General features: G+C 43.5%; 1 protein-coding gene across 9 annotated transcripts in view; it reads right to left on the reverse strand.

Moving 5' to 3' along the window:
* Window positions 1-15,224, reverse strand: part of LOC108230159 (LIM and calponin homology domains-containing protein 1) — a 30,482-nt gene that overhangs the window by 6,584 nt on the left and 8,674 nt on the right. For 3 of the 9 annotated variants that reach the window (XM_017406184.3, XM_017406175.3, XM_017406149.3), the window contains exons 3-21: window positions 15,135-15,204; window positions 14,932-15,038; window positions 14,791-14,821; window positions 14,587-14,697; window positions 12,884-13,011; window positions 12,663-12,733; window positions 11,100-11,301; window positions 10,748-10,945; window positions 9,984-10,292; window positions 9,560-9,814; window positions 7,347-7,604; window positions 6,040-6,408; window positions 5,597-5,923; window positions 3,815-4,183; window positions 3,562-3,597; window positions 2,890-3,022; window positions 2,646-2,803; window positions 1,892-2,534; window positions 346-657 (exon numbers count right to left, since the gene is read on the reverse strand). In XM_017406184.3, coding sequence (XP_017261673.1) covers window positions 346-657; window positions 1,892-2,534; window positions 2,646-2,803; window positions 2,890-3,022; window positions 3,562-3,597; window positions 3,815-4,183; window positions 5,597-5,923; window positions 6,040-6,408; window positions 7,347-7,604; window positions 9,560-9,814; window positions 9,984-10,292; window positions 10,748-10,945; window positions 11,100-11,301; window positions 12,663-12,733; window positions 12,884-13,011; window positions 14,587-14,697; window positions 14,791-14,821; window positions 14,932-15,038; window positions 15,135-15,204 — 4,087 coding nt within the window. The remainder of the gene's footprint in view (window positions 1-345; window positions 658-1,891; window positions 2,535-2,645; window positions 2,804-2,889; window positions 3,023-3,561; window positions 3,598-3,814; window positions 4,184-5,596; window positions 5,924-6,039; window positions 6,409-7,346; window positions 7,605-9,559; window positions 9,815-9,983; window positions 10,293-10,747; window positions 10,946-11,099; window positions 11,302-12,662; window positions 12,734-12,883; window positions 13,012-14,586; window positions 14,698-14,790; window positions 14,822-14,931; window positions 15,039-15,134; window positions 15,205-15,224) is intronic. The other 6 variants (XM_017406167.3, XM_017406158.3, XM_037974722.1 and 3 more) reach the window with 6 other exon arrangements.

The following is a 15,224-nucleotide window of genomic DNA, read 5'->3' on the forward strand; positions in this document are numbered from 1 at the left end:
GTAATCATCAAAATTAAACGAAATAAACATTTGAAATATATGAGTTTGTATGTAATGTATGAATATAATATACAAGTTTCACTTTTTAAATGGAATTACTGAAATCAATCTACTTTTTCATGATATTCTAATTTTATGACCAGCACCTGTAGCTTTAGGGTCCTTGGACTAGATAAGGTGCTATACAAGTGAAGGTAATTTACCATTTAAATGGGACATGTTGTCTTATAACGTGCCATTATAACCTTCATCTGTTTGGTTATTTTGCAGCACTCTGGTCCAACCTGCATGGTCTAAAAATAATCTGTAAATCTAATAATAATCTATAAATAATCTGACACTGACCTGTTCTTTGCTCTGGGCGTCTGGGTGAAGCGGCTCCACGCGGGTCTGGGTGAGCTCTGTCACAATCGTAGTCGTGATGATACAGTTTCGGCCTCCGATCAACGAGCTGATAGCAGAGCCTGGAAACGACGCCGACTTTTCCGGCTGCGGAGGCGCTGGCTGCTCCGCGGCGCTTGGCTTTTCCACAGCTTCCCTAGGGGGGTCGTTTCTCTCCGTGCGCTCGGAGGAAACGTCTTTGTTTTCCTGCAGCATGTCCCGCGGCGAGGGGAAATCCTCCGTCGCCTCTCCGTTTACCCGCACCAACCCGTCCAGCTGAACATGATGCAGACAGAAGTAGCGCGTTAACTTCAACACCTCATTTAGCATTTATTATTAGTGATCTATTTTATATAGACTTAAAAACTCATTTAAGAAGTAGATTAAAAGACTTATAGAAGTGAGTGCAAATAAAGTTATATATATATATATGTTGTTGTTTTTATATTTCTGCACGTTGTTTTTACAATCTAACTACTTCTGCTAACTGTGTGCTATTTTAGTCATTCATACATCAAATTGTTCAGCTCATTCAGGAGACGGGTGCTATGACTTCTGCCTTTTGTAATTTCTTTACTTTTCAAAATATTTAACTTTATTTACAAATTTTTTCCCCAAGGAAATACACTGAGATCTCTTCAGTTCCTTCAAAAACATTGTTTTTCAAATCTGCTTCAACATATTTTCCTCTGTTTTTGTCTTCTTCTGCAGATTTTAGCTTTTAGTTAGTTTTTTGCTACTTTTAGCTTTTAGCTAGTGTTCTGCTTCTTTTGGCAGTAAGGACACAGTTTCAGCTTCGTCAGCAAACTCCTTCAGACTCCAACGTTCACACTGAAACATGTTTCTGTAGTTAACGATTACTGTTAGCCTCAACGGTGCCAACATCTGGAGTCACAGCTGTAAAGAAATAGATTTATAAAGCCTTTACCTGTCTTACATTTATATTGCAGGGCATAAAATATAATATATTAAAGATACAGAAAGATCATTAATGTTTAATAAGAGGACTCACAGGCAAAGCTCAGGACTCCGAAGGCCATAAATCTTGATAACTTATTATTTACTACTGTAGTTTTAGACTACAGTGTTTCTGGAGCACTTTATACAACTTAAAGTGAAGAGAACATTTAAGTAAAATGTTTTTTTTATGAGAATATTGATGTTAAGTTTAATTGTCCACAAAGGTATGCCTCTTAAATTATGAAGTGAAGATAAAATCAACCTGTTTAGAGACATGAATACAACTAGAAAAGAACTATTTCAGAATACATCTGATCAGATTTGATGTGTGAAAGAGAAGCAAGTCAGACGTTTCATCAATAATTAACTCTGTCAATAGCAGAAAAAGAACATTATTTGCATTAGATGTCCTCAGGTTGATCATTTCTCTGTTTTCAGATGTCAGTGGTTAACGTGAAGCTGAACTTACACAAAGCTGAGAGCAGCTTCTGAGAATATGAGCTCCGGTGAACTGCAGGGACTGGTCTGACCGACTGCTGTGGGTCTTTACCTTGACGGGTTTGTGTCCAGAGGTGGTGCTCCTGGGCTGGCAGTAGGGCTTGGCTACCAGCAGGGGGAGAGGTCTGGAGGGCGCGGATGGAGGGGAGGGGATCACGCGTTCAGGTTGCAGCTGCGCTTGTGCTGTCTGAGGCGAGGCGTCTTTGGTCTGGGCTCGTGGCTCTTCTGTAGTCGGCTGTTTCCGCGGCGCAGGTGGCGACTCTGTCGGCCGAGTCTCCTGATGATGTACCGACTCAGGTGGCACGTTTAGCGAGTTCGTTTCCATCGAGGGGGAGCTGTCAGGTGCTGTGGAGCTGGCGGAGATGGCACTGGACTTCTCTTCTTCGTGGGTTGGATCTGTCTCCATGTCTTCAGGTTGTGCGTGTTCCTCTTTCTGGTTTATTGTAACACTCAGATCTGGTTTGTGCGGTTGTCCCAGCATCTCCGAGTCAGTATCGGGTGACGCGAGCTCGTGCTCCCGCTCTGCCCGATCAAGGTCCTGTTTGGGTTTCAAGGTGGACCTGGGCAGTTTGAGGCTGTCGAGCGTTGCGTCGCTGATGGTGAAGCGGAGGGCGTAACGCTGTAAAACCAACGCTGCCTCCTCCGGAGTCGCTGCGTTCCTGTAGGCGTCGCACAGCTCAGCTTCCCTGCGCTCCCTGGAAGACAGAAGCAACAGAAAACATGTGGGGTGAAGAATTACTCTTTGTGTTTGAGACAAAATTATGAAATACTCCAAAGGGGTCCATCTCAAGCAGTCTTAGCCTTACTTCTCCTCCACAATCTCCTTGTAGGTCTTAATGCTCTTCCTCTTGTTGCCATCGCCTCCTTTGTCCTTCATCCTTTTCTCAATTCTCTTCCTCTCCTCCTCCTTTTTGATCAGCTCCTGTGATGCGCTGCGGCGGCGGTTCTTCCAGCGAGCCAGGTCCTGCCAAAAGGTTCACGCCGTTAGTTCTGTTATCACACTGACCCCGAAACATGTCTCGATCTGTTCCAGTGCCTGAAGTCCCTCACATCCTGCCAGTGGTCCTCCTCTTCCAGAAAATTGTTGTACTGCTCTTGCATGCGCTCGTATCGGGACTGGCTCAGCGACGGCAGGTGTCCCACCACCTCTTCCTCGTTACCCATGTCTCCCATGCTCACACTCCTACAAAGTAAAAACACCAGAAATGCGTACACTTCTTGTTCCAGCCGCCTCTGAGAAACTCAAATTAGATTTGTTTCACATGCATTTCTTATTTCTCTTCCAAACGTTGTGTGCACAGTAATAAAAAAAACACACATTTCATAATTAAAATGCAGTGGATTTAAGGAAAATTAACAATAACAGAGGTTTGTACACAAACATTTCACTTTAACATATAAACACAATGCTAGACAGACACTGACAGGTAAACACATGAGTCTTGTCACCTCTGTGAGGGGTGGAATAACAAAAGTTACTAATCACAAATAGCTGAACAGGCTGAACAAACACATTTATGTAAATATCTTGGTGTTCCTCAACTCTTGACTTTTTAAGCATCACAAAAATAAGAGAAAACATCACAGTATGAGACAAAAATGACAATAAAAGGCCTATAAGTATCTGTATTCCTTCTGAAATGTGGCGTGCACAGCATGCAGACGTTGGCATGCAGACGTTGGCATGCAGAAGCTCGCTTAGATGAACTTAGAAACACTTACTCGTTGCCTAACTGAAAAGCAACTCGTCTGCTCACCCTAAAACAACAGCAGAGGGAAGTGAAGGTGAATATCAGAGTCCTCGTTTCAAAGCTTTGATCAACGAGGTGAACATATTATTAGAGGAAAGTGTTTGGTTGGTAAATACTTCCAGCTGTACTGTAGGTGTGAAGAAAATATTAGGTAAAACAGAAAGAGACGGGCTGAATGACTCATGTCCTTAATATTCAGAAACAGTTAAGAACATTTATCTCACATTATCGGAGGTAGATCGTCCTCCAGCCAAAAGGGTTTCTTTTGTGGTTTCCCATCCTCTTTCCTCTCCTCCACCTCAGCTTTCTCCTCCACTTTCTGACTTTCCGTCTCTGCCTCCACCCTCCAGATCTGAGCAGGAGGAGGAGGAGGAGGAGGAGGAGGAGGAGGACTGGGCGGAGGCACGAGCGGAGCCGTGCGGAGGGGTTCAGAGACTCCGCTGACAGTGAGGTCGGCGACCTTCACCGTTTCTCCCTTCGCTGGCTCTTCCTCCTCCTCCTCCTCCTGCCTCGCCATCGGCCCGGGACGCGCGGGGTCGGACGGGGCCGTAAGGGGCGGGGCCTGACGTTCTGCTGCCACGGTAACAATGCTGCTGAAACAACGGCCCAATGACAAGGCCCGGATTAACCAGAAATATGCTTAACGGGCAAATCAAAAGCACTGATCTGCTCTGCTGCGGGACCCCAGAGGATTACCAGGACAAGACTTTCAGAATCAGCTCACTCAGAATTCACAAAAAAAATGGACACACTATTTTTACTGAGATCATTTTAAATTATGAGTTCAAGGCAAAGCTGTCGGCTGCAGTATCTGTAATCCTGAAACAACATTAATGTTTAACTGCAGTGTTTCTTTAGTGAAAATTCAGCTTCTGCTGACTTTGTTTTGTTTTCTACAATCTCTAGAGGCAAACATCTGCCCCCTGCACTGTTTAAGGCTTCATTATGCTCACCAAGCTGAACCCTCCTGTTGTTTGGTGCTTAATAAGTTGAGTGTAAGAGTTTCTAGAGATTGCAGCTGAATGAGATGAGCGAAAAGAGCAGTGACAGAAAAGCAAAGTGGTACATTTTTAGACTAGATTGATAAATATTCAAATAGTTTCAACATTACAAGTTTCTTCTCTCAATACACTGTTCTGATTTTTCTTTTTAAATCATCATAAATGCTTTAAACTCTCACTGTTTGATTGTTTCACCTTGTCATTTTTTCAACCCTCACAAACTTCAAAAACAAAACACCTAAAACCTGCATTTCTTCAGCAATGTCTTGTAACGTTCCAATGAAAAAACAGAAGCGGTGCGTAACCTAGATTCTTTTATACAGGCCACACTGCAGATTTATTCAAAATGTGGAGTTTATCCTCAGGCAAGCCAACATACGTGAGGAATATTTATATCATCTTGGTTGAAATGAGCTTATTAGTGGTGTTTCTAAACCCTAAAATCAAGAATAAATCACACAATTCTGTTCATAAAATTAACAAGATAATCACTGAATATTTAGTTTTAAACACTAAAGTTTTTTTTTAATGATATCTGAGTGAAGTAACCCTCAAAGTTTTACTTAAAAAGAGCAGCAGCTTGTTTGTGAACCCACCATAATTTGCACAATAAATACAAAAAAAAACCAAAACCACGCTGCAGCTTCATACTCAACAACCAAAATCACGTCAAACAAAGCCAGAGTTAGTCGTCAAAAGCTGGAGGAAATAACAACTTAGTCCAAACGAAGCACAAACCGAGTCAGTCTTGAGATCAGAGATGGAAGAATCAAATCCAAGGCAACTGGTCCTTTCAGACAAATAAATCCACATCAAGTATTTAGTCAAAGGTATCCAAACGTGCAGCAGGAAACCAGAATAACAACACACACCACCCAAAGCGAAACCGAACTGATGTTAGTGTTTCAAGATCAAAGCTCCATCCTTCCTGTAAAGCTTTCCTTAGTTAGCTGCAGCAGCTGACTAACGCCATGCCCCCCGTCTTCACGAGAGCACTGTAAGTACCTGTCTCTGTGTGGGTCTTCCTCGAGTTTGGGCCAGCTGCGTGGCTGCGTCGCAGCGGGTGCCGGGCTGATGTTGTGTTTGACTGACCCAGGAACAGGCAGGAACTGATTGAAGCACTGATTAGCTTTAACCTCGCTCGCTTTTTGGAAGCTTCTGGTCCTTCGAGCCATCATGTCATCTTTCTCCAGGTCAGGCACAGGCTCGTTTTCACCATATTCATCCTCGCTGTCATCCTGCTCGCCTGCCACGTGAGGCGTTGATTGGATCGCTGTCAACTCAGGTGCCTGAGGCGTTTCCCTAGGAACTCGTGGATGCAGATGATCCAATCTAAGGCAGAAAAGTCTAAAACTGAAATAACTAAACACCAAGTAGGGACATTTCCCTGAAGGAGCAAACAACTCTGAGCTTGTGGTAAAAACACTGAAAGTTAAATATCAGCCCACCTGTCACCCAGCTCCTTCTTCCTCTCTGCCTGCACTTGTTTTTTGCTGCGCGGCGCAGCGTCTGTGGTGACCTCGCCTGGCGTGCAGCGCTTCTTAGAGCCAGGCAGAGGCAGGAAACGGGCAGGATTCACTGCAGCCGGTGTTTGTTTCTGGAAAACACCTGTCCTCCTCGCCATCATGTCATCTTTCTGAAGGTCTGGGATTCTCTCCTCTTCCTCCTCCTCCTCATCCTCATCCTCCGTTCTCTGCTCGTACTGAGCGAGACGAGCATCCAGCTCAGCGGCAGAAAAGGGGGCCCTGAGGGTCCAGGGGTGGAGGTCCGCAGGGGGCGGGGTACTTTGACAAGGCTCGGCTTCGTCTGCGTGGCTGCTGACGTGTCCGCATGAAGCACAAACCACAGCAATACAGATGAGGAACTGATGCTCATGAACTGTTGCAACCATAGTTATTAAATCCAGGCTTAATCGTGCAGAAAACCGAGTCGCCAACGTTCAGAACACAGACTGAAAAGAAATACCAAATCAAGTGATTCAATTACACTTCTACAAAATCTAAAAAATATAAATATCTCAGGTGGAAAAAGCAAAATGACTCACAAAAATGCAGAAATTATGCATTTCCTTCTGCTTACTTTATCTCAAATGGAATGAAGTGAGCCTAAAAAAATGTTTGCAGGTTTTTGAGTATTTTATGTCTCTAATGACGTAAAGGAAACAAACACGGCGCCACAAATTTCATCATGCTCAATACCAAAACAGGACTGATGTATTTTCAAAGAACTACATAAAGTATTCATTTTATGTTCATTTTAATTTAATTCTTAAGAAATATTTGGATACGGGTGGCTAAAATGTGGGTGTGATTAAAATGTTCTAAGCTACACGTTTTCTTGCCAGAGCTCTCAGACCGACTTAGCGTGGGAAAAACTGTTTGAAATTTGTTAAAAGCAACATTTTATCCTCCTTTCCAGCAATCTGTTGTTACTTTCACATGTGTGAATGCTGATATATCAGCAGTGAGGCCATTTTATCTGGCTGATTTATCAAACTCATGTTGTGTTTATGCATACATTTCTGCATTATTATTCAAAACTACAAGCAAAAAAAAAACAAACAAAATGCTTTCACACTACTGAAGAATGTAAATCAAACTGTGGTAATAGAAGCTGGAAAATGACAGCAACAACTAAGTAACTCAGTGCAACAGAAAAGGGCCTTATTGTTCCTCGGTGTGGTCCAGACTAATGCAGGCTGCTTTGGATTTGAGCCGCTGCTGTAAGTTGTCTTTGCGTTTGGCTTCGTTCGTACCTGCGTTCCCGCTCTGAAAGCTGGGAGCCCAGGTCAATAGTAGGCATGGCTACTGTTGCCTTGGAAAGGAGCCGTCTAAGCAGCTCTGCCTCCTCCCCTTCCCTTGACGTGACTTTGTCTACAGGCTGCTCGATCTCAGTCACGCCCCCAAAGGTCACAACTTTGCTGTGACCTCGTCGAGCCTTTGCTGATCCGCTGAAAGGGCTCCTATAATTTCTCTGCAGACAAGCCTGACACACAGGCGCTGGCCTATCCTCACTGCAAATCCAGCCTCACCAATGGAGACAGGCCCACGAGCAAACACGCGCGCACACACACAGCCGGTGAAAGAGCAAAAAGACACAGGGTGGAAAATAAATCATGAGGAAAGAAGATCAGACTGTGAAAACAAAACGAACGATGAGGATGAAATGTTGGGCGAGACAGGAAGTATGGGCGGACAGAACGGGACACTTCAGCACACAAGGACACACTTAGCATTTTATCTACGACACCGTAGGTAGCCACATTTTCCTACTCACTGCTGCTCCTCTGAGAGCACAAAAAACTCTTTATCCTGTTCCTCATGTCCTAATGACATCAGCACAGGCAGAAAAACAAAGCTGAAGCAGTGCTCCCAGCCAACAGTCGCCTCTTTTTTGTCTGTTTCAGTCAAACACACACACACACAGGGTCTCATACACACCAGCCAAATCCCTGCTCCAATTCAGTCACACAAGAATCGAGTCAACTAAAAGCACAATAATAAGGACAATAAACACGCAGATGAGAACATACGGGACAGCCCAGAAAAATTTACAAGCAGATGTAAAACCAGTTTATAAAGATACAGTTAATAATTACTGTCCCCCAATAAATGTGTTCCTAACTAATGGGGTAATCAAATACTGGATTTGGTATTTTTTAAAGAAAAAAAGCTTAATATTAGAATGGTTTCTTGTGCCTTTGCTTGTTTGGGACACCAAACTGAATCTCTGGTTTGTAGACAAAACAATGAATATCAGGATGTTGTCTTGAGATGAAAAAAAAAAAAATCTGGTGTATATAATTTTTGTTTTCTGCATTTTACAGAACAAAGAACTATTTGGTCATTTATTTACCGAATGGATAAAAAGGACGGCTGCGGATCGGAGGGAAGAGCTAATCGGAAAGTTGGTGGTCCAGTCTCGGCTTCCCACAGCTCATATCGAAATGTGCCTGGGAAAGACGGCGAACCCCATGTAGCCTCCCTGATTCTGTGGAACTGGTGTGTGTGTGTGTGTGTAAAAGTGCAGTTGGTTATCTCTGTTGCTTCACAGGAAGGAGGTTGCAGGTTTGACTCCCAGCTGAGGCCTTTCTGTGCGGTGTTTTTATCTGGGTTTCCTCCCAAAGAGCAAAAACATGAAGGTCTGGTTTATTATTAATTCTGAAACGTGGCTGTGAGACTGTGAATAGTTGTCTGTCTTAACTGTCTCCATGTGGCCGTGTGTCGGACCGGCGACCCGTCCAGAGAGTAACATATTTACTGCTCTGATAAATACAGTCTACTGTTTGTTTATTTTGTTCCCTACCAGACCCGTTCCTTTAATGGAACAGGCTCCATAATGTCTACCATTTAATGTATTTTACTGTAACAATTAAAAAAATAAACACTGTGTTTTAAGCTGGTTTGAAGCTGTACTCTAAATAGTTCACTTTATTTGATTTGGATGCTGAAACAAATTACTGTATTACCGTTATTATTCATAATGTGCTGCATAGGTTGTGTTATGGTAAAAGTTCACGGAGTCATAGAGGACATCTTCATCATCAGGCTAAGTTAGCTAACTTGGCACATCAAAAGAAAATGGTCGCTAAAGTGTGTCCACGGGAAACTAAATCTGCTCTAACCGCACTGCAACACGTTAAATTCTTGCAATTATATAAAACTTTGTTTCTACAGTTTCAGGTATTCTCGTTTCTAACTGGTTCTGGAAATAATTAGTCTTCCCCTGGCACCCCATTCTGTGTTCAATCCCCAAAAGGACAAAAATAAATGATCATTAGTCTCCAAGCTTTTGGACAACAGGCCATTCCATGTTTGGTTTGAATAAATCTGTTGTTGGAAATTCTTGTCATTTCACGTTTTTGTTTTCAACTACGACACGACTGTTTTAAAACCATGAAGGCAAAATAAAACCCCCACACACCGACATGTGGCGTGTTTGCTCAGATTGAGAGTGTGTGTCGGGCACCTTGGTTCTGTCATCTTGAGTCTCTCCCACTTCTGCATATCAGCCGGGCTCATGGAGGATGAAACAAAGCTCATTGGGCCGTCCCTGTGAGGGAGGGGCTTACTCTGAGCCCGCCTACGAGCCAGGTCGTCATTTTGCTTATTAGGCATCACCTTATCCTTTCCCTCTTCTCCCTCATCCTCCTTTTCCCCCTCCTCCTCCTTCAAGAAGGGGTTATCTTTGCGAGTTATGATGTCAGGGACCGCTTCCTTCTCGCTGTCCAATCACAGAGCCACCAGAGAGGCGTCACGTGGCATACGTCACCCACGCCAACCCACAAGCGACAACAGCGCCCACAGAAAGACAGAGCAGGAAAATGAGAAGTTTAGAAAGGAGTTCGAGGAACTGGGATTAAACAAAAAAACCACCTGTGCACACAGCTAACCTGATGTCCCTCTCCTGCAGAGTTCGCTGTGAGGCTCGTCTGATGTCCTCCCAGCGCTCACGGTCTTTGTTGGTGCACGCAGGAGCAGGAAGGAACTGATGGACCCTGGAAACGACGGGACCGCGGTGAACTCGTCGGGACGCCAGGTCATCCTTAAGGACGTCTGGAACTTTCCGTTTCTCCGTGTCCTCTTCCCCATCAGAGGGGGAGTCCCATGCAGACTTGTGAGAACTTAGAAAGTCGTTTTCAGAGCGAAGGACGATGCTCGGCAACACTGGCTTCACTTCTTTTTCCTCCGTTATTGGAGGGCTGGAGTTGTAGAGGAGATGACGCGGCAGGGTGATTTATAAAACGCATCATCTGTCCGTGGCATCATGTGTTTACCAGAAGAAATGTACATGCTATTAGCCAGTCTTGTTGGTTAGTTTGCATTCAGATTAATCTTTAGGTCTGTATGAAGAAGGGGACTTAAACAATTCAAAGTAGGTGCTCATTCATGTCCACCGAAGCCTCGACTGCATTATAAGCAGCTAACCATCTCTTCTGTGCTTCTCTCAAACAACAATAAATCTATTAGTTATGTAAAGTATGACACAAACCTTGTCAAAAACGACTCTCACAAAGCCAAGAGTCCACATCATCGACGTAAACAAAGCACAGACCACCAGTTTTCCAACACAACGTCTTGTTAGTGAGCACAAACAAAGCAGTCGAGCACCACAGCAGCAGCAGCAGCAGCAGATCTCATGCCCGTCCACCCTGACCTGATGTAGCGAACGGCAGCAGGAAGTACTTTAATTCCTGCCTTCTCCAGCTTCTGCAACCTCCTCTGCTCCAACACCTCCATGTCCTCTACCTGTTTTACTTTTTCGCCATTGTTCTCGGGCGCCCAAGTGACAGTCTTGGGGGGTTTGTTGTGCAGTCCACCTCTTTTGCTTTGCTCCTGAGCGGCTCGAGGGTGGCTGCGGAGTGGTGCGTAACGGCAGGGAAAGATTAGGGGAGTAGACTCCATGTTGACATTCGTGTTACCTCTTTTTTTTAACCTTTTGTTTTCATAGTTAGGGGAAAAAAATCGCCACAGTTCCACAATATTATTTAACGTTCTCTGATTATTACCTCCGTTGCTCTATCTCTTCTGTGTGTTGTTTCCGTCGCGGAGCAGGGATGTAGGAGCTGGCGTTGGTTCGGTTAGGAAGAAACTGGTTAAAGGGAACGGAGCATCTTGATTCACTGCTGGCAGTCCTTCTGGCCAACATGTCATCCTTCCTCACATCTGGCTTCCTGCCGGATGCATCAGCCTCCGAGTCGCTGCATCGCCCTGGGCGTCAAAGAACAGTGAAAGTCAGAGGGTTGTTAATATATATATATATATTTTTTTTTTTTTATCAACCACTACAAATATACAGGACCCACTTTCCACCTGCAGTCGTGCAGTCTGTATTAAACTGGACATCTTAAAGCATAATACGCCTGCACATTACAATCACAAACACATTCTCTTCAGTTTATTCATAGCAGATTTAAAACAAAAGCAAAGTGCTGCCCAAGAACAAATTAAAACCAAACAACATGCGCAAAAAAATAGAAGTGCACAACTTTAAGAGAGTGTAAAGAAAACAAAACTGAATCAGCCTGGATTGTACCAACTCCAGCTTGCCTTATGTGATGAACATGAGCTTTTAGAGAAAAGCAAAAGTACCAAAAAAATGAAGCACGAAAGCTGTTTTCTGGTGATAAATATGGACCACTGTATTAAAGGTTTGACATTTATTGGAAAATAAACAAAAGCCTTTTTTCTTAAAAAAAAAAAGCACAATTTATAAATGTTTCCAATTCTTGAGATAAAACTAGGCACATATCTGTTTTTTCCCTCTAAAGCTTGCTATTCAAAACCACAATTACTGTACTATTAGGTCACACCTTAAAGGGAGGAGGGAGGCAATCATTCATTGTGCCTTCTACAAGTATAAAATCTGTGAAAATATCAACTGAGCGATCAAATGTGTACCTAACAGGCAGACAAAGGGAAGAGTAAAACCATTGTTTATATTATTTGATTTTTAGTGGCTCATTTCCTTTATTACCTGCGGGGGATGTTGGGAAATGAGGCTTTTCCTACCTCTGGGACGTTGTTTATTTAAATCCCTTTGATGTTTATAAATATTATTCTCATCACAAAACAACACAAACAGGATGTTATTGATGCCCTGAGTAAAACACAACCCACACACACACACACGTCAACTTTAAACAGGTAAAATGTTGAGCTCAATCTGTGTCCCAGCTCCAAATCTCTGGTGATCGCTACTTAGACCAACATTTGATGCTTCTGAGGACCCACACACACACACACACACACACACCCAGAGACACACACACACCCAGGCAGTAAAGTTCAGCTGTTGTCCACAGACACTCCGATCGGTCACCTTATACCAAGGTTAAAACCTCGACATGCTGAAGAACAGCAGTCCGTCTATTCGTGGATGAATAGTTTTCTATTTAAAGGGGTAGCTCCACACTTTTGTACTTTCTTTTTTAAAAAAGCTGAGAGGAATGTTACCACCAACCTCACGTTTGTGCATTAGGAAAGAAATTGCACATAAAGACTGGACGCAGCAAGAAGCCGTCTCAAGTTTCTAAGTTCAAAAACAAAGAGAGAAATTTCAGAGAACCGACCGTCGCTGTTGCCTCGATTCACTACGTCAGGAGAAGGACTTTGCTGGGAGCGGGAGCCAAAAGAATCCAGGCTGTGAAAAACCGGACAGAAAACATATCAGGAGTTGTCAAACTAAAAGCCAAAGTCACACATTCATTTAAATAAAAGTGCTCACTCTGTGTTGACGGGAATATTTATGATGGCGTACGAGTGTGAGCGTTTTGGCTGATCGACGTCTCACCTGTCCAGGGAGTTGTCTCGAGTGTGCCGTGGTGGAGAGAGAGACTCGCTCCTCTCCGAGTCCCAGCAGTCATAGCCACTGTCTCTAACGCTGCGCTGCTGAAGACTGTCCCCTCCCTCCTCACTCTCCTGCGCTCACAAACAACACACAGCAGTGGATTATTCAAACCATGTAAGGTAGGGGGAAAAAAAGCTTATTTTGCTCCCAAGAAGCCAGACTTTCTTATAAACTTTTAAAGGGATGTTTACTCTTTTAATTACGGCAAAACAAATCTTCAGTTTCAGTGTAATGTATTTGTAAATGATTGTTCTGAAGCCTTTTCAAAGGCTGCTCATTAAATCATTTTCAGTCCAGTACCTGACCACTTTCAGATGTTTATTGTGTGTTTGTTCTTTTTAAGCCTCTTAACTCTGATCTACACATCATTCAGGCAAAAAAAGGCTCTGAGTTAAAAGATTATTCAGTAAGAGAAAATGTGAAAACCAGTTTTAAATTGGATCATGATGCACTTTGTTTCCACCAGCCTTTCACAACGACACAATTTGTTCCCATTATTTTAGTTGAATTTATTAAAATCAACAACGATATCAGCTTGATGGATATAAAACTGTATTTTTGCATCAATAAAAATACTTCTCTAAGTGGCGCTATTCACTGAAAACTTGTAATACAGTCGATGATAAACTGAAAGATGACGCATCTTTGGATGGACACGACTTCCTGGTCCCGTTGACCTGCTGTAGATATTTCTTTTTAGTCCAGACACTTCTTCTTTCGTCCTCTTTTCTCATTTTTTGAAGCACAATAACCCATCACAGTCAGGTACAAATACTGGACCTAAAATGAGTGAAAACCAAGTCCAAAGAAATCGTTTAGGACAATTGTTGATCATGATTACTTTAAAAGCTTATGAGAATATTTGGCTCCTTGAAAGCAAAGTGTGAAACCTTTATCAGTATTAGTACCTATTATCTGTTGTTATTATTTAAACAGAAATGAGTTACATGAGTTTACTCTGGCCTTGTTTAAGAAACCTTTTGATATGAACGTCACACAGAGGTAGCAGAGCTGAACTGTATAAACCTGCAGTGGAGCATAAACAGGTCGTCCGTGTGATCTCCGCCGTCGCCCAATAATGACAGGAAACTCACAGATCCATCTGCTGCACCTCCTCCACACCACTATCTACATCCTCTTCCTCACGGCTCTTACATTGTTCCTTTCCATTTTTTTTGTCACACATAAAATCTGAACAAAGCCACAGCACACCAAATTTTAGCTCAATATCTGTAAAACTGACTGTTTCATGTTTGTGTTTTGTTTTTTAAGTTCGGCTGGTTGTGGCAGCCATATTGAATTGGGCTGACTGCAAAAAGTAAATCGCTTATAGCTGCACATTTTTTGCAAAATTTCAATAAATTTACCAAACGATTACAGGAACAGACAGAGACACAAACAGATGCAAACAGACACGGGTAAAAACTATTACTGTCTGCCGTCGCTTTTTGGAGGTGGGCGATAAAACCTTGGAAGTGACACGTAGGACAAGCACAAAGGTGGCAGGGTTTCGATGATTTGACGTATTAAAGGAGTCTGTAAGTCAACAAAATGTCCGCTTTGCTTCAGTCAGACATCTGCATCTTCACCCGAAGGCTGCAGGGCTGCGGTGCACGTATGAAACCGATTGCGGAGAGTTCACTCACCACCTTCATCTGAGCCAGAAGCCCTTCGAACTCCTTGAGGTTGAGAGTGGGGCCGCTGTAGGAGGCGCAGCCGCTGGCAGCCTTCCCGAGCCAGAACACCGTGTTCAGCACCTGACACACGCAGGTACAACTTTTGGTTCATGTTACTAAGTACCACACATATTACCGAGAAGGGTAATGCAAAGGCAAGAAAAAGCAACTTACATTTTTTAGTTTGCGGCTGCAGTCAGAGTCCCTAATGAGAGCGATGTGTGTTATTTATGCTACAATATCTCTTAATTAGACATACAATGAAACATAAAGCCACACACACACGAACATATCCGCACACAACGAGTTATTTACTTGAGGTTAGCGCGTATAGATGTGTCCTGTAAATCCCCCGGGTCAAACAGCTGGGAGCCCTTCAGGCCCAACTCCTCACAGCCCCGCAGGAAGACTGACAGGTTGTCCTAGAAGAAAACACCAGGGGCCCACAGTTTATCACAGACGAACGGGGTGCTTTAATGAGCTGAACGTCACACACACACTGCAGAGTGTCTCCTTACCAGCCCGGCGATGGGGGTGGGCAGTCTGTTGATCTTCTTGACCAGCCCTGGTTTGATTGCACTCAGCAGCCTGCGTGTGGGGGGCGTGTG

Source organism: Kryptolebias marmoratus, linkage group LG3 (assembly GCF_001649575.2).
Source record: "Kryptolebias marmoratus isolate JLee-2015 linkage group LG3, ASM164957v2, whole genome shotgun sequence".
Taxonomy (NCBI): Eukaryota; Metazoa; Chordata; class Actinopteri; order Cyprinodontiformes; family Rivulidae; genus Kryptolebias; species Kryptolebias marmoratus.